The 18,208-nt window shown below is 51.7% G+C and overlaps 1 protein-coding gene across 2 annotated transcripts; it reads left to right on the forward strand.

The window, feature by feature from the left end:
- The first annotated feature begins 18 nt into the window (after nt 1-18).
- NT5DC2 (5'-nucleotidase domain containing 2) lies at nt 19-17,793 on the forward strand. 2 transcript variants are annotated; one of them, XM_072347631.1, is made up of 15 exons: nt 168-173; nt 277-388; nt 2,970-3,154; nt 3,713-3,787; nt 5,391-5,446; nt 7,102-7,195; nt 8,795-8,923; nt 11,329-11,389; nt 12,015-12,117; nt 12,577-12,678; nt 13,648-13,729; nt 15,386-15,472; nt 16,292-16,432; nt 16,694-16,758; nt 17,447-17,793. In XM_072347631.1, the coding sequence occupies exons 2-15, from the start codon at nt 370-372 to the stop codon at nt 17,706-17,708; spliced, it is 1,461 nt and encodes a 486-aa protein (XP_072203732.1). In that variant the 5' UTR covers nt 168-173; nt 277-369; the 3' UTR covers nt 17,709-17,793. The 2 variants fall into 2 exon arrangements, with proteins under 2 accessions (XP_072203731.1, XP_072203732.1); XM_072347630.1 differs by having other exon boundaries at nt 19-388.
- Nucleotides 17,794-18,208: the final 415 nt, after the last annotated feature.

The following is an 18,208-nucleotide window of genomic DNA, read 5'->3' on the forward strand; positions in this document are numbered from 1 at the left end:
GCGGCGCGGATTGGCCGCCCGTTCGGTGCCGCCGCCGCGGGCGGCCGGGGCTGTCTCCGCAGCGATCCGCTCCGCAGCGATCCGCTCCCCGAGGCCGCTCCGTCCGTCCTGGCCATGGCGGCGCTGGGCATCGCGGCGCTGCGGAGGGGCGGCGCGGCCCCCGGGCTCCTCGCCGCGTCCGCGCCGTGCCACGGCCGCCGGCCCAGGAGCGGCCCCGCGGACGGCGGCCACGGCCACGGCCAGCCCCGGGAGCCGCCGCCCGGCGGCAGAGCGCGGCGCGTCGCCGATCCCGGCCCCGCAGCGGGCGGCCAGCCCGCCCCGTCCGAGGGCGCCGACACCCGGAGCTACCTGTGGGCGCGGTACCACGAGATGAAGAAGCTGGTGTACGGTAAGGGCCGCGTCCCGCCCCGCCTTTGTCCGCGCTCCGTCCCGCCGAACGTGGCTCCGTGTCGGCGGGAACGTGTCCGTGCGCCCCTCCCGCCGCGGGGCGCCGCGGTCCGTCCCGGCCGGCAGGAAAGGGTCGGTCCGGGCAGGAAAGGGTCGGTCCGGGCAGTAAAACCGTTCCGCTCGTGGACGTGCCCGTGTGCGGGGCGGGCTGCGACGGGCGGGTCTGAGCCGCGCTCCGCTCCATAGAGACGCGCAGCAGTAACTCGCGGGGTGTGGGAGCGGAGCAGCGGATCGTCTTCCTGCAGGTCTCTGCACTCCGGGAGCTCCAAGGGAGGCTGCGGGGGGCCCAGGAGCGACACTTCGCCGTTAAGTAGCTCCCTGTTCGCTTTCCTGCTCCAGCCCCTCGATTAACAAAAGCAGCTGCAGGGTCTGAACAGCCGCCTGCAGCTCTGAGATCGGCTGCTTCTGTCGCTGCTGCCTCCCCCAGTGCCCGAGATCTGACATGACATAGAGCACGAAGCCCTGCGAGAGCCCCAGGAGAGGACTTGGTGTGCGTTCCTGCTCCCAGCGCCGCTACCTGCAGAGCTGAATGGGGATGGTGAGGGCTGGAGAGGAGGCACGGGCACGGCTGGCCCACGTTGGGTTTTGTTGGTGGCACCGAGCCGGGCTTGTGTTCTCTTTGGAAGAGTTTCCAACTTCGTGCCTCTGTGTGAGTGTGCCTTGGAGGGAGAAGCCCCGGCTGGGTGCTCACACGGCTCTCCCTTCACTCGAGTCCTGGTCACTGCTGAGTAAGCAGTGCTGCCTGCCTTCCTGCGGGGCGCTCAGCGAGGCCGGGACTGTAGCTCAGTTTTGACAGCTAAAGCTGGTTTTGGTTTTTGCTTGTTTGTTTTTCCGGCTGTGATCGATCCATCCTGCCCAGCAAGCAGCCCCTCCTTGCAGAGCAAAAAGCAAAAGCTGCTGTTCTTGGAGAAGAGGTGTCTGCACTGAGCTCTGCTCGGCTGGTGGGGAGAGCTGGAGCGGCAGCAGCTCTGCGTGCAGCCTTTGCAGGACGCTGCACGTCCATGTTGGTGCTGAGCCAGGCGTGCAGCAGCGGCTCTTTCTCCTCGGGGTTGTGAGGCTGCCCTGAGCTCGAGGCGGTGGGTGGCAGCGGGGAGGGGAAGCAGTTTGTGCTGGGTCTGTGCTGGGTTTGTGCTGGGTCTGTGCTGGTAGCAGCGCTGTGTGATAGAAAGCACCGCAAGGAGGTGAGCGCCTGTAGGGAACGCGCCACGTGTGGGCAATGATGGTGAGGAAGCCTCCTGGCTGGCACAGCGTCTTCCTTTGGCCTTTAGGAGGCCAGAGAGAACGCGCCGTGTGAGCTGGGCACAAAATGTCTGAGAGGAGGAGAGCTGCGGGGGGGTGTGCGGCCGTGCAGCTCTGCTCTGCTCTCAGCGTGGCACAGCTGCTGCTCTGCTCCTGGGCTCCCTTCGTCCCCTTCCGAAACCAGCCCGGCTCCCGTGGCTGTTGCTGGCTGCGTTCTTGCAGCTGGCCTTTGACATTTTCTTTCTTTCCTTAAATCCATGTCATCCTCACATCTCCTATGAGAGGAGCGTCATGCTGCTCGCACCGTCCCTAACGTAGTGAGCGGTGAGTGTTGATCTCAATGGCAGCCGCAGAGGGGGGCATTCGCCATTAAATTCTCCCCTCTTTAGGGGAGGAAAGCAGTTCTGTGCTCCCTTCTTTGTGTTAACACCTGCAAGTGTATCGGGGGCATCGGCTGTGGGGACTGTTGTGCTGCTTTCTCTTATCTTGCGAAGGGCAGCTCTGGTGGAGTGGGAAGCTGCACAGGCTGCTCCCGGGGCTGCTCCCGGGGCTGCTGTGGCTCTGCTGTTCTGCAGTGACAAAGCACAGCAGCTGACCTCTTCCCACAGCTGTTTATCAGCAGAGCGCAGATTACTTGTTGCTATCAGCATTGCACACTCCCAGAGCCTGGCTTAATGGTGTTTGGTGTTTGTTTTGTTTTAGGTCGTTTGTTAGTTGTTTATATGTGTGTGTGTATGTACGCGCATAGTTGGTGCTTGTACACAACTTTGTTCCATTCTGCTCCTACAAAAGGAAATAAAGGTGCCTGAGGGGCTGCTCAGGGGGCTGCCTGCCTTGTGGGAAACAAATGCCCGCCGGTCATTGAGGTGATGCAGGCACTGCGAGGGGAGCTCGGGAAGTGAAGGGCTGAGCGCTTCCCTGCTGTGCTCTGCAGCGGCCTTTCCAGTCGCTGAGCTGTGCTGGGCTGCACTTGTGCTCCTTCAGACCGGGGGTCTGCTTTGCTCTGTGTGGCTGGAGCTGACGGATGCTGTTTGGTCTCCCTGCCTGTCGCAGGGTGTTGTACGGCCGCGTTGCTCAGGCGTTAGCACGGCTGCTGATGCAGGCAGAGGCTGCACGGTGTGTTTCCCCATGGGGAGGTTATTCTGAGGCGGTAGCAGCCCTGGGCAGCACTGTGCTCTGTGCTGCTGCGGTGCGGCTCCTTGTCCGCCTGCCCACAGGGAAAACCTTTGATGCTGGTGGTCCTCTGGGTTTTCTAATCTCTGCCCCCTTCTCTGCTCTCTCAGATCTCCTTCCACCTGGAGTCTGCAATCTCCTCAACCCAGCGGCCATCTATGCCAACAACGAGATCAGCCTGGGAGATGTTGAGATATACGGCTTTGACTACGACTACACGTTAGCACAGTATTCTAACTTACTGCACTCCATGATTTTCAACACTGCCAGAGACATCCTCATAGAGCAGTTCAAGGTAACGGTGCGCGGAGGGCTTCCCTTCAGCTGACCCTGTTGCTCTTTGCGGTGCCCCAGGTGTGCCTGTCAAATGCAGCGCTGCACACGTGCAAAATTTATGTTAAAGAATAAAAAAGCCAACAAGAAAAAGCAGCGCCACATTTCAGATCTGGATTGCAGAACGTTCTGTCTGTATCTGGAATTAATTTCCTGGTGAACAATTTACCAAGCTCTGCATTCCTGAGGTTTTTACATACGGGCTGGGAGCTTCAGCCTGGCAATAATCTGCTCTTTTCCCTGGCTGTGGAAGTGTACGCACTGAATGGAGCCAACTGGAAGTCTGTACTGCCCGAATGGATCAGTTGGGTTTTTGTTAGTGTCCCTTAACTGAGAGCAGCTATTCTGGGGGTTCCGTTCATGCGCTTTCCTTTGTCGAAGGGCAAAACAAAGTGCACGTGTCCCTCGGATGGTTTGTGCCTGGGCTGAGAAGGCTGGTGGGCCTGAGCCAGCTCAGCAGGTGAAACGCTTTTGTTGATAATGCCCGTGTCCCTTAAAATGTTGCTGTCTGTCTTTCCAGTATCCAGAAGGGCTTGGGAAGTATGACTACATTCCAGGGTTTGCCATACGTGGACTTCACTATGATGTGCAAAAGGTAAAGCTGTACAAAGTTCAGCCGCCTGGGCTTTGTCTTTTGTTGTGTTGTACTGTGAGTAGAAATACTTTCTGCTGCTGCTTGCAATGACTTGATGAGCAGACTATCAGTGAAATGCACGGTCCGGGCGGCTGTGCCTTGCGTTGCAGAGATTCTTGTTTACAAACGTTGCAGGGCTGAGATGTCCTCTGTGTTTGCGTAGCCTGCAGCAGAATGGGCCAGGTTAGCAAAAGGTCTTTGGTAAACAGCTCTGCCAATTTAAAAAGTTAGTTATTATTCCCACAAACTGATAAAATACAAACTCAGCTTGTTTGTGTGATCGTTACTGTCTTATAGCAGATCTAAATCCTGTGTCTCCAGCAAGTACTTGCCAGGAACAGAGGAGTTGTGCCTTACCCTAATAATAGAAGTGACTTGTCAGGAGAATGCTTTAGGAAGCCTTCCCCGCCCCCCCACCCGAATAATAGGACTGCCTGGAAAAAGATCCAGGCTACTTGAGATGCTGCTTTGGAGTGCGGGCAAGCAGAGCGCAGGCTTTCAACCTTTTGCAGCGCTTTGGAGCCATTCCATGAACGCCTGCTGCCCACTGATGTCATCCACGCAGCCCAGCAGTCAGGTGGGAGCACAGCACAGTTCAGCTGTGAGAAACTCCTCCTGTGTTTAAATCTGCGGCTGATGTGTGCGGGAACACAGAGGCAGCTGGCCGGGCCGAGCAAATTGCCCTTTCAGTGAGTGCGGGGTGAGAACTGCCCTTTGTTGGGGATCAGAGTTTGCAAAGCATATGGAAAAACCGGGTAGTGCCTGAGTGAATGTGCCAGTAGGTTTACCTGCCATCCACGTAGGAGGTCTGCCTGCAGGTAACACTGCACCTACGTGGTGTGGCGATGGAAGAGTGCGCCTGAAGGTTGTGGGTGCTCTGTGCAGTGGGTTACCTTGCACTGCAGGACGAGGGATAAAAGCTGCGTTCTGATTTTATTTGCAGAATGGTGCTGGGTTGGAACTTTCTGTGTGCTGAGAACTTGAGTTGTGCCTTCGGGATAATGGGTGGGCAGGAGATGACTCATGAATAAGGCAGTATAGAAAGCTCCAAGAGAGCTCTGATGTTCCAAGCCCCGTGTGCTTGTGAGCATCATAGCTTATGTTTGTGGTGGGGAGGGGGAGGAGTGTTGCAGGGGAGCATTCCTGTATAAGGGAGATGACTGGATGCAGCTGTGCTCGAAGCCAGAGCTTGCCCCCTTAGTTCTGCTTCAGGTAAATGAGATGAGAAATTGATCTCCAGAGCACACAAAGCCTCTCTGGAATGTGTGTGCTTTTGGAAAAGATAAGAGACTTTCTGAGCTACAGAAACACTGTCCTCTCCCTTTTCAGCTCCATCCCTGTCCGCCAGCCTTTGCCAGAGGGGCTTATAAAAAGTCAGTGTTGATAAGCGTGTGTAGAAGTGTCCAGGGTGTAGGTGTAGCTTTAAATACGTAGATGTGGGATAATTGCATTGAATTCTATTTTCTAAACATCATTTGTTTAGAGTTTGAAACTTAAACGTGGTTTCTGAGTGAACCTGCTGAGTTCTCATGGTACATATCTGTCCTTTATTGCCTTCTCACAGAGTCTGCTGATGAAGATCGATGCTTTCCATTATGTCCAGCTTGGGACAGCATACAGGTCTGTCAGTTCTGAACCTTATTTCCTAAACGCCTTTATACGCAGATTACTGTCTCTGAGTAACCACACGTTGTGGTGAATGGGCTTTTTCTTCCCTTTGAGCAGAACACGGTCTTGTCTGGCTTATCCTGTTTCCACTTGCTTCAGATCCTTACCAGGCACACAACTGCAGGAAGCTTTTTCACAAGGGTTTCAAGCCAAGTGTGTGGGAAGACCTGGAGCTTTTTGTAATACTTAATGTGTAATACTTAATGATCCATCTGATCACGGCTCCGTGTGATCTGAGCTCCAGCTCCAGCCTGTACTCACACATGAGTAAACAGCACACTCAGGGAAGGCCTCCAGCGCACGTGGTGCACGTTTGTGCCTATCTGCTCCAAGCAGGAGCACATCCCAGCGGCGTTATGCCTTGGTGCCTCACAGAGCTGAGAGGAGCATGGTCTGGACATGCAATAAACCCAAAGCAGAGTCACTAATGTCATGATTCATCAGAATCTGGGCCCTGTGGGAGGTTTAGGTTGTCCTGGTTTTCCTTCTCTTATATTGTTCTCTGAGTGTGTGTTGCTGTAAGTGGCCACACTGGGAGCAAGGGGATCGCTTCCACCTGGTGTGTCCAGAAAGGTACGAGGCTGGAGACCGAGACAAGGCCCAGCAGCAATGCAAAGTGAGCTCGGTGCATAAGAAGCAGCAGAGTGTAGAGATCTACAGCAGTGCTGCTGTAGAATCTGTGTTGAATTTACTGAGCATAGGAAACACTGGCTATTATTTGAACTCTGCCCTTTTGCTGTTAGGCTTCAGTTACAGAAAATACTCTAAGAATATTAAGAAGGGAATTTCATAACCAGAGAGAATTGGCTTCTGTGAGAGTTCGTGTTGGAGGGGGCGGGGGTTGGTACTGCCACGTTTTACTGTAGATTCATAAGGAGATTTTAGGGGAAAAAAAATGGACGCGTTTTTTCCCAGTGCTCTTTTGTAAGTAGCCTTTGCAAAGCACGTTTTTTTCTGAACTGCCCTTTGCTTTTGAGGAAAACTTAGGCAACTTTGGCTTTCTTAGAGGTTGTACATTGATAGACTATATCAGGAAAAAGCGAAAGGCGCTGACTGCTTGAGTAAACAGCCATCACAAATTGAGCAAGAGGAAAAGCCTCTGGCAGCCAGAAACCTGCTAAGGGACAGTACAGCCTGGAGCCCTGGCTGCAGCTACGGTATTCTGGGGGAAGAATGATCTTTGTTGAATATTCTGTGAGCAAAGGGCTGGCTTTACGCAGGAAAACTGAATGATGGGTTCATTTAGTGGCGATAAACCCCATGGGAGCAACCTTTCCAAAGCCAGACAGCTGGTGCTGCCAGAGCTGTGGTGGGGGCTGTTTGATGGAGCAGACTGACAGCATAGGAGGGAAAACCTCTGCCTGAACTCTGCTGGAATGTGGATAAAGCCCCTCAATTAACTTAAAGGAGCAGCAAGGTATTTGAAAAATGTCAGGGTAAGGTTTTATGCGAGTCTGAAGGATCGTGTTCCTGTTAGACTTTCCTTTGTGCAAGAGAAATGTGTGAGTTTTACTAACGAGCCTGTCTGTCCCCACTCCCCTTTCTCTGCAGTCTGTAGCTCTGTGCAGGCTGCTGATTATTGACACTGTTTGCTGGTTTTTGTCCAGGGGCCTCAAACCAGTGCCTGACGAAGAGGTAATCGAACTCTATGGAGGTACGCAGCACATCCCGCTGTATCAGATGAGCGACTTCTATGGCAAGGTATTGTAAGCCCTGGACTGCTGCGATGCAGCAGCTCCTTTAGTGGATAGGAAAACACTGCATTGTGTGAGCGTATAAATGACCCCAGCCTCCCTTGGACACAGTGAGCTGCAGTGTGTGTTTTTGTTCCAGTGGGAATTTGCCCCAGAGGTTATTTAGCAGTTTAACATGTGAAAGCCATCTGCAAAGCATTTCTGAGCACCGGGACTATTGGCCGGGAGCTGAATGGTTCTGGAGGCTGATAGGAAGATGTTCCCTGCTCCCAAGCCAGCAGGGCAGGCTGCAGGGGTGGTGTTTGTACCGAGTAGTGGGTGAAGGGGGGGAGAGAGTGAGTGAGTGAGTGAGTGAGCGTGTGCATGCACACATTTAAGTCTGATTTGGGGTAGGGTTTTCTTTTTCCTTCATGAAAGGAATCCCTGCTACAGCCTGTCAGGCCTCTTCAGTGGGCTTTGTCTGTTGGCATCTGTGATTGTTTTCTTTTGGGGGCAGGAAATCGCACTGTTGCAGTGAAAGACTGAAGTAATGCCCATAGGAACTGTGGGGATCCTTTGGTTGCCTGAACTAGAGGAAGTTGGGAGAGCTTTTCTTCCACAAATGCCCGATGTGGCTCTATGGGTCAGCAGGGCCGTTCACATCCCTTTCCCCCCAGACTTGCTTTGTTTCTTGACCTTTGTTAGTTCAGTGGCCTACAGGGAAGCTGGAAGAAGAGCAGGCTTCCTCTGCTGAATGCCCCTCTGAGCCGGCAGTCTGAAGCCTCCAGCAATGTCAGTACTTGATTTCTCTCTCTCGGGAGCAATTAATGGGAGCAGTTGCATTCTGATGAGCGTATTCTCTGTTTATAGCTCAGCATCATTTCCGGTTTTGAACTATCATCTTTCTGTTCAGGATTTGATATCTGCACTCCGTTACCCTCCTGCTGCACCGCCCTCCTCACTCCTGGCAAACTGGGATGACTGAACCCTTTTTAAATAGCCACAAGCATGCATTCTGCTTCAAGCTGTGAGCTCTTGCAGGACCAGGTGCCTTCCTGTGCTTTGCAGATATCAGCCCCTTTAGATGCTGACAGGCTGTTCTCAGGTCTCCCCTCCACCTTCTCTTCTCCATCTGCACAGCCCAGCTCCCAGCCTGTCCTCACAGGGAGGTGTTTCCATTCCTTGGGTCATTTGTGGCCTTCCTCAGGACACGCTTCAACAGGCCCACGTCTAAATAAGCGTTCCTTTGGCAAATTGGCATTTCGGTGACAAATGACGATACAATTGATTTCAATTTACTGGTGAGACTCACTGGAGTCCTCTGCTTTATTGTATGGGGCATCTTATCGCTCTGGAGCCAAACTGGGCTGTTGATCTGCTAACAGGTGTATGGTTGATTGACTGTGAGAATAACAAATGTATGGGAGAGCTGCAACCCTACCTAATGCCAGCTGAGTTACTGGGTCAGGATGTAATTGCCTGTTTTGCCTACGTGCTTTTGTTGTCCCTTCCGAATGGTGCTGGCTGATAAGATCTGCTTTCTTTGGATTTGCATTTTCTCTTTTTTTCTTAAACGTTTTTTGTTCAATACGTGTCTGGTTCTTATTTTCTTTATTTTGCTTTTTAGGGTCCTTCACTTAAACAGTTTATGGACATCTTCTCTCTTCCTGAAATGACGCTGCTCTCTTCAGTCATTGATTACTTCATAACTCACGGCATTGAGTTTGACCAGGTCCATCTTTACAAGGATATATCTGTAAGTAAAATGTCAGCAGCCCCATGGCTCATACCACGTCAGAGCTGCAAGCTCTTCTGCCTGTGAGCTTTGCAGTTCCCAAACTGAATGGCTGTTAGTGAGCCGTCTAATAGGACTGTGTTGTTGCCACTTGAGAGCTTTCCAGAATACGTTAGGTCTGTGATTGCACTACAGAGTCAGTGATGCTGTCTATATGTTTTGGTGATGCTGTCTATATGTTTTGGTGATGCTGTCTATATCTTTTGGTGCTGCTGTCTATATCTTTTGGTGCTGCTGTCTATATCTTTTGGTGATGCTGTCTATATCTTTTGTGGAAGTGCACAGACCAGTCAGCTTGAAGGTTCTCTGGGAAACACGCTACAAAGCTCAGTAAATATTTTCTAGTTCTGCAAACTGGTAAGCTCTGTCTTCCTGTTAATATCTTATTTTTCAAAGGGGCTTCATCTGACCGCATAGTTCACTTTAGACAGGGATTGTCCTGACAGTCCTGCCCTTGCCTGCTCTGAAAATCCACCCCTTCACTTTGCATCTGCAGGGCAGGCTGATCCTTTTGGGGATGTTTCTCTGTGTGTTCTGTGACCTCTTTTAAGAGCCAGTTAGTCCAAGGTGTTGATTGTGCCCACCAACTTCACTCTCAGCATTTGAAACGCCTTTCAATATATTTGAGATATATATAATAGTAATAAGATATTTGTAATTATTGTATTATTATAAGATTATTACCACTGCTGGGGGATGCCATTTGACTTCTTAGTTAATGCTATAGATGAGATGCAAGTGCTTGAAATTGCTGTGCTAGGTGACATTTGTTGACAGATGGTGTGTCCCTGGTAGCCTGACTTTGTGCTTTCCTCCATGGAGTGGGGCTTGGGGTTTGTACCTTGTGGGAATGTTATGCTCATCCTCTGGCAGCAGCCTGTACATACACTGTTCATCTGAACTGCTGCTTTTGTGATAAGGATCCACCTTGTCAGCTTTGCTGCAACCAAGGATTACTGCTTGTGTTCTGACCTTCTGTTGGTGCTTGATAAGAGCACGTCAGCCACTTTCCCACAAGACTTGAGCTGTTTTTGATTGTGGAAAATGAGAAGAAGGAACACAGCTGACTCCAGAGGTCTGTCAGGAGTGTCTCCTGAGCCTTCCTTTGAGGTCAGAAGCGATTTGTTCATAGCTGGAACTGAGAGCAGGCAGGTGGTTGCCGTGGCCTGATGCTCTGCTTTGCAGTTTGTGCTCAAGCCTTCAAACGCCCGAGTACTAATCCTGGCAATTGTCTTTGCATCCTTTGCTGAGGGATGTGGTTGTTCCTGAAGGGGTGACTGAGGTAGGCAGAGAGGTGACGTACAACAGCAAATCCGTGCCAGTGCCTGGCATTTTCCTGGAAGGATGGCAGCTGATGCACTTTACCAGACAGCCTTTTTTTTCTGCTACTCCGATTCAGGCTTGCAGGGAGTTAAGACATGTCTGAACCTGACACTCCGCTGTACTTCTTGGTGGTGACCATAATTGCAGTGTTGTGTGTTTGGGGGTGAGTACCAGAGACACTGAGTCAGAAGTGCAGTCCCAAAGGCAGCAGTAAAGGCTGAAGTGATGTGTAAATCTGTGCTCCTGACGTACCAGTTTGGCTGCTTCATCTTGGAAAGTGGGAAAGCTCTCCTTGGAAGGAATCTTTTAGTCCTGCAGAAAACATACAGTACTTCCCTTTCTCTTTTTGTTATTGCTGTTGGGATGGGGAAGAGTGACTTGGAATCTGTTTCTACTCTGCAGATGTAGTTTTGCAATGCCAGGCGTTGCTTGCTTTTAATGCCAGTGCTGGTCAGGATTAAGTTGTTTTCTTTGTAGTGCTCTCACTTCAGTCTTACAGCTCGACATTAAAGCTCCTTGGTCAGCTGGGTGGGTAACCGTATCATTAAAGGGAAATTAAGTTTGTTAAGCAGGACTTTTCCCTCGTTAACCTGTGTTGGCTGTGACCAGTGACTCTGCTTTCAAGCATTTTCCAGAATCTCCCAGTCAAATCTCCATAGTTTTGCTGGTCACTGAGGTGATACTGATAAGCCTGTAACCATCAGGGCCTTCTTTCTCACCTTTCTTGAAAACTGGGCAATATATTCAGCTTTTGGTTGACTGAAACCTCCCCAGGTTCCCAAGATCTGTTCCCAAATGGGAAGATTTGAGGTTTCTCTCTTTGTATTGTGCCAGTTTGGCTATAGCCACTGTGTTCTTTTCACCGTGTCAGTAACCCTTGCTCAGCAAGATCCTCTACACTGATACCAAGCAGTAAGTACTTCATTCAGCAGGAAGGCAGGGCATGTCATGAGTGTGTTCCTTCTCAATGGTGGCAATAGGCTGGGAAGCAGGAATGCCATATGTAAAACTGAAACCTTTTATTTCCCTGTCCTTGTCTTCAGGATGCTATTAGAGATGTACACGTGAAAGGAGTGATGTACAAATGGATTGAAAAAGACATGGGTGAGTTAAGCAGAGCTCTGCTGCAGAATCCATTTGTATGTGTCCTGTACTGCATGGCACTCTGCAGAAGGTTGCTGCACAGGTCCTACACTAAGGCTTGATTGTGGCATATGCAAAGGCAGCCAAGGGTTAGAGTGGCACTGAGGACCGGGTGATATTCAGGGTCTGATGGAGGATCTTGTTTTAGTGGAGGAAACAGCTACATCATTACTTTTGTGTCTGTTTTCCTTCTGCCTTTAAGTAGGGGTTGGCAGACCCTGGCATAGTGCGAGCATTGCAAAGGCAGTTTAGGAGCACTAAGGAAGCTTCCATTCAGAGTGGAAAGAAGCTCCTGGTATGATCGTGGCCTGGATGGATCACCATCCTCCTTTCTGTTTGGGATCAGCCCTCCTTGCCAGCCCTTTCAGTTCCTCAGCCTCTCTCATTGCTCTGGATGGGACTGATGAGGAAGGCCGTTTTGTCACCATAGTGGTTCGCTACCTGCCCTGTCAGGTGGATCTAACTTGGTCCTTTTGCGTCTCTGTTGGTTTAGTGGTTACTTTTGGTTTTGTTTGATCTCTAAAGAAAAAGTGTTCATGCCCTCTGCCAGCCTTTCTTGATTGACGTCTGTTTTATTCCAATTTAGAGCAGTATATTCTGCACGGTGATGAAATCTATGCTGTCCTAAACAGGCTGGTGAACCACAAGAAGAAACTCTTCCTCATTACAAACAGCCCCTTCAGCTTTGTGTGAGTACTGTTAGTACACAGTGATGTGTCACTGCAGCACAGCAGGAGCTCTGCAGCGTGTCCTCATCTGAGCTAGAGAGTTTTGTGGCAGCAGAGAGGAGGGCACTGTGGGGACCAGCTGTGCTGAGCAAGGCACCCTGCTGCTCCCTGCTGCTCCCTGTGCACTGCAGGCTTTCACTTCTCCAAGAAGCTGTGAGGCTGTCTGGCCACAGTGTTACGGAGCTGCCACTTCTATTACTTCTATGGACTTCCTATGGCAGCAGGAGAAGGGTGGGATGCCTGCAATTGGTCAGAGCTCACAGCAGCCCTGCCTGCAGTCAGGCAGCCTTGTGAGGCTCTGGAAAATACTTTACTTTCTTGTTTGTTGCTGGGATAAGGGCAGTTTTAGGACAGGCTGTTGTGAAGATGCAGTGTTGGGTGAAAATGGTCTGTTCACTTTGCTGTTCCTCTCCCCCCCAGGGACAAAGGAATGAAACACATGGTTGGCAAGAACTGGCGGGACTTATTCGACATGGTCATTGTGCAGGCTGACAAACCCAACTTCTTCACTGATCGGAGAAAGTAGGTGCCCCAGTGCAGTACTGCAGTGCTGTGTGCGGGCATGAGGTTTAGTGCCCCGCTGTCTGCAGTGCACGGCTTCTCCTGCCCTCCTGAAGAGCACTTTGTGGTTTTCTGTGTCTAACTTAGATCCGTTTATCACCAGTCTTCCAGTGCTGTCTCAGATACTCTGAGGCTTTTGTTTTGGTCAACAGAAAAACAACCGATCTGGGAATAAGTATCTCCTGGGTAATGCCAAGCAGAAAGCGTGTTCCTGAATTTGGCTATTTTAAGCCTCCGGAGCTATTTCATGCCCTGGGCTTAACTTGGATTCTAGAGGTATTAGTGTGCTTCACTCTTCAGAAAGAAAAGAGGAGTGGTATGTATGACAGCTGGCTGCTTCTTGGCAATGGGTCTAGAGAGTGTGCCAGCATGATTCCTTTTCCTGTTCCTGAAAGCAAATAGCTGTGGTTTTAGTTACTGAGTACGATGATGTTTTGTAACTGGTAGCTCTGGAAACCTCTGTACATGGGTTTTGTGATCAGCAAAGACGTCAAGGGACCAGATGACAGTCAGACTGCTGTGCTTGCTTTGCATTTTTGTTTGTTGGCCTGGGGAACTTGTCCCTGCTTTGCTGCCTCAGCTTATGGCTGACCAGGAATATATTCTATATTCAGCCCTTTAGGGAGCCAACTGTTCTCTCCTCTTCCTTCCCCCACTCCCCAGACCACTGGCACAATCAGTAAATCTGTGTACTGAGCTGACTTGATTTCCCTCCATTGGCTGTGGACTGGAGCTGTAATGATGTAGGTCTTTTGGAGATAAAAATGTATGACTGCGTGGTGCCTGAGGGCCTTTCACATAATGAGCCGGTGAAATGAGCAGCGTTCTGACACAGAGAGATGAATTTTGTGATTTGAATGTTGTAGTTGCTGGGTAACAGTCACTAAAAATCAAAAGAAGTTGAAATCTCCCCTTTTTGTTTTTTTCCAGACCTTTTAGAAAACTGGATGATAATGGCTCACTGCAATGGGACAAAATAAACCAGCTGGAGAAAGGAAAGATCTACAAGGAGGTAAAGTGACCTTTGGCTGCACCTTTCTATAAAACTGGAGGCTTTTTAGCAACAGCAAAGACTGCTTAGCACTTCTTGGAAAGGGCAACCTTCCGATATGAGGAGAGGTTTCACACTGAGGTGGTTTCACATTGAAGTGGAGGAGAAAAAAGGGTGATCAGAAAGAGTACAAAGCCTGGCTCTTCCCTTCCTGAAAGACGGGGGCATCCAAAGGGTGGGCTCTGGTGAACTTGTTGCCTTAGGGTGCTCTCGCAGCTGGTCTGTCCCCTGAGATAAAGTGACCTCTGTCGTTAGGACGGTTTGTTCCTGGTTTTGTGAGCTGCTGGATCCCACAGGGAGAATATGTTAGTGAGATTGCAGTCGAGTAGCTGTGCCCTGACCCTTGGTAGGAAAGTAGGTCATGTCCTGGAGAGCTGTTCAGAAGCCTCTGGCCTGTCCAGCGGGGCTGTCAAAGCACATTGCTGCAGGCTCCCGAGGTGCCTCGTTCCTGTCCCCTGGTTCACAGCTGTATGGCAGTTGTGCTGTGGGTGCCCCACGTGAATGGAATCTTAGGGACTAGTAATTCTGCACTATGGACTAGGAAGTTCAAATGATGGCCCTCCAGTCCTGCCTGTTGTCTCTCTCCTTTCTGAAAAACATGGAGTTCTCTGTTTGTGGCACCTCTGAGCTCCTCCTTGTCTGTGAGGTGAGGAGAGGAAGTCCCAGAAATGCAGAGGCCTTCCAGCCTCCACTCAGCAGTGAGCAGCAGGCATGGCATGCTGCCTGCCAGCAGAGTGGGCATGGGCTGGAGGGGTTGCTGCTGAGCAGCCCGCAGGTTGGTGTGACTGCTGGTGCTGGCACATTAGTCTGCTGGCACTGACGGGGGCCTTTTGCTTTCCTAGTGGGTTTTGTTTCTGTTGTGACTCATGTGGAAAACTTGTGTGGAGATGGGAGTCCCTAAAGTCCCCTCTGTGTGCTGGCAGGATGTTTGGAAAGCCTTGAAAGCAGCTTTAGCTGGTGCTTGGGGGGTTGGTTTGTTTTACTTAGCTGCGAATCTGCCCAAGCCGCTTGGCTTCGTGGGTGGGGTAAGCAATGGCTGTAAATGCCGGCTGGGATTTAGTGCTTTGGTTGAGGTGGCAGTCAGTGATCTGAGAACAGCCCCAAGTGCTCCTTACTGACGTCCTGCCCCCTGTGCATCCTGTGAGGTGAAACCCCTGACTTCTGAGCCCACATCACTTTGCCTTCCTTCTGTCCACCATTCAGCTTTTCTCATCTTGTCTGTAAGCTGCCTCCTTGTGTTGTCCATGTGCTCCCTTTGACTTGCTGTGCCTTAGGGCACAGGACTCCTGACTTGCTTACTGGGGTACAGGGCTTCTGGCTTTTTCTGCAGCCTGAGGCAGGCCAGGAGCTGTAAAGGGAGCTCTCACATGGTAAGAGGAGGTAAGGGAAGATAGAAACAGAAGCCTTTGAATTTGGGTGGTGGGTCAGTGAGCAGGTTAACATCTCCTGAGAGTGCTCACATCTACTTGCAGTGACTTGCACACGACTTGTGCACCACTCGTATAGCGACACATCCAGCTGAGCTGACAGCGCTGCTGAGGTGGCCGCCCCATTGCACACACACAGGATGAAGACGTCTGCCCCGTACTCACTTTCCTGTTCTCCTTTTACCTGCAGGGGAATCTCTTTGATTTCCTGAGGCTGACAGGTTGGCGTGGATCCAAGGTGCTCTACTTCGGCGACCATCTGTACAGCGATCTTGCGGTGAGTGAAAAGCTGCGGGTGCTTTAAGAGCCGCGGTGTGTCAGGAGGATCTGTCTGTCTGCAGGCTGAGCATCTGGGGAGGGCAGTCACCCCGGAGGTGTGTGTGACCAGACTTCTGCACGTCTGGCATCACTGTGTATTTCAGAGTGAATCCCTGCGGCTGCTCTACAAGCCCAGATTGTCACAGGATGCCTAAAGCTGCTGGAGGGGTCAGGGAAGGGCAGCCTAAAAGTAAATGATAGCAGGGTTGGAGCAAACTTCTTAGAGTGCTGCTGAAGTGAGAAGCAGAGCAACCTGCTTACCTCCAGTGGTAAGAGGGCATGGGAGGCAGTGATGTGGTCCTGTTGAATGAGAAGATGGTGCTGTGGCTGGTGAAGGATAGGAAAAGGCTGAGGAGGGAATGCAGCAAACCTGTGTGACTGCTGTGGTTGTGTTGGTGAGTAGGCAGGGCCCTGCTCTGAACATGCAGTTCTCAGCACACTGTGCTTGGTGCTCTGTAGGCTGTGACTTTTGGGCATAAGCATCCCGCTCTGCTGTCACGCAGAAGGAAACAGTGCAGAAAGGGCACCTGAAGTACTTTCTGCCAGTAAAGAATGACTGCTGGTCTGTGAACATGAGAGCAGCTCATGTGGACCTGCATTTCTTGCAGCTGATCCTGGTGCCTGGGAGATGGGAGTTCTGGTGTGACCCAGAGCAGACTGAGGACGGCTGTCCCCTGAGGATCTGCAATGGGAACAGACCACTCTTCTTGGAAACGGGGTTGTTTGGCTTTCAGTGTTCGTGTTGAACTCACAGTTGTTTTTTCACCCCGACCTCCAGGACCTCATGCTGCGTCATGGCTGGAGGACTGGAGCCATAGTCCCTGAACTGGAGACGGAGATTCGGATCATAAACACGGAGCAGTACATGCACTCCCTGACCTGGCAGCAGGCTCTGACGGGGCTGTTGGAGAGGATGCAGGTAAAGAGCTCCTGTCTGAGGAGGGTGTGCAATATGCCTTCTCCAAAGTCTGAGACGTGGAACTGGTGTAGGAATCAGAGGATATTATAACTTCCCTGTGTTCTCAAAAAGCATCTTATTCTCCTCAGACAGGGTTGGTGCAGGGGCATCACAGGTGTGTGGGTTGTGGGAAAACCCTGAGGGGGTTGGAGGGGACTGCGGAGGACTCGAGGTGTGGCTTACAGGGCTGATGTAACCTGGCACTTGCTGTTGTCTCTGCAGATGTATCAGGATGCGGAGTCAAAGCAGGTACTGCTGGAGTGGATGAAGGAGCGGCAGGAGATCAGGTCAGTGCATTTCCCTGCTTGCTCACGAGCTCTTGGGGGCTCATATATACTGGCTCTATTTGGAAACCTGTTTTGGGGAAGGGTCTGCATTGGGCTGTGGCTGTGCAGTCCCACAGCAGGAGAGGTTGGACAGGCCAAATACAAGGTGGGGAAAGGGGTGGTGGTGGTGTCAGCCTGTGCCTGAAGGGCCTGTGGGCTGGCTGCTGTGACTCCTGGCACTGCAGGCATTGCAGGTGGGTCCCCACCTGTAGCAGGGACAGGAATGCAGTGTGGTGAATGCTCCTTGTGGTCTCATAGCACAAGGGTGGTCTGCCTCAGCCCTGGGTGGGAGGCTAATCCCAAAATAGCCAGTGGGAGTGGAGTGGCCTGCGGTTGTAAAACACTGAGGAGGAACTTGGGGTCACACTACCGGACTTAGGAGGGCTGCTGTGAGCTAGAAAGGCATGGATTCTTATCTGACTTGGCATCATTCATGCTGGGTCCAAAAGGGTTTTGCCCACCGGTGCCAAAGCCAATGTTGTTTAGCAGTAATAGCCAAATTGCCAGTTGCCAAATACTGATGAGCATAGCTGTTGTGAGGCTGTGCAGTGGCCCGAGCGCAGACAGCGCTCACAGTGGCTGTCACTGGGCAGGGAGCGAGCCCGAGAAGTGCCTTCCATCTGCAGAGCTCCATCTTTTTTCCCCGTAGGTCGCTGACAAAGAACCTTTTCAACCCCCAGTTTGGGAGCATCTTCCGCACCTTCCACAACCCCACGTACTTCTCACGCCGGCTGGTGCGGTTCTCTGATATCTACATGGCGTCCATCAGCTGCCTGCTGAACTACGACGTGAATTTCACCTTCTACCCACGGCGCACCCCTCTGCAGCACGAGGCCCCGCTCTGGATGGATCAGCTCTGCACAGGCTGCATGAAAACCCCCTTTCTGGAGGAGATGGTGCACATTCGGTGAAGGGCCATCTATCCTGGCCAACAGAGCAAGTCTGTATGCGTGGCCAGCAGCACCTCTGTACCACTAAAGCCTGTTGACACTTATGTATGGGTGTAGACTGTGTGTTTGCTGCTCCCTGCTGTATACCTAAAGGGGCACAGATAGAGTCCTGAGCTGCTGCTGGGGGCAGGAGTAGGAGGGGGCAATGCTCCAGCACCTCCAGCTCCTGTCTGTACTGACGTGCCCCAGACTGAACACAGCACTCGATGTGAGGCCTCACCAGTGCCGAGTGCAGGGCAGGATGACTTCCCTGGTGCTGCTCACTGCACCATTCCTGATACAAGCCAGGCTGCCATTGCCCCTCTTGGCCACCCGGGCACCCTGCTGGCTCACATTCAGCCCACTGTCCATCAGCACACCAAGGTCCCTTCCCATCTGGGAGCTTTCCAGCCGCTCCTCCCCAATCCTGTAGGGCTGCCTGGGGCTGCTGTGACTGAAACGCAGGACCCGACACTGGGCCC

The sequence above is a fragment of the Excalfactoria chinensis genome, chromosome 12 (assembly GCF_039878825.1).
Source record: "Excalfactoria chinensis isolate bCotChi1 chromosome 12, bCotChi1.hap2, whole genome shotgun sequence".
In the NCBI taxonomy this organism is placed as follows: domain Eukaryota; kingdom Metazoa; phylum Chordata; class Aves; order Galliformes; family Phasianidae; genus Excalfactoria; species Excalfactoria chinensis.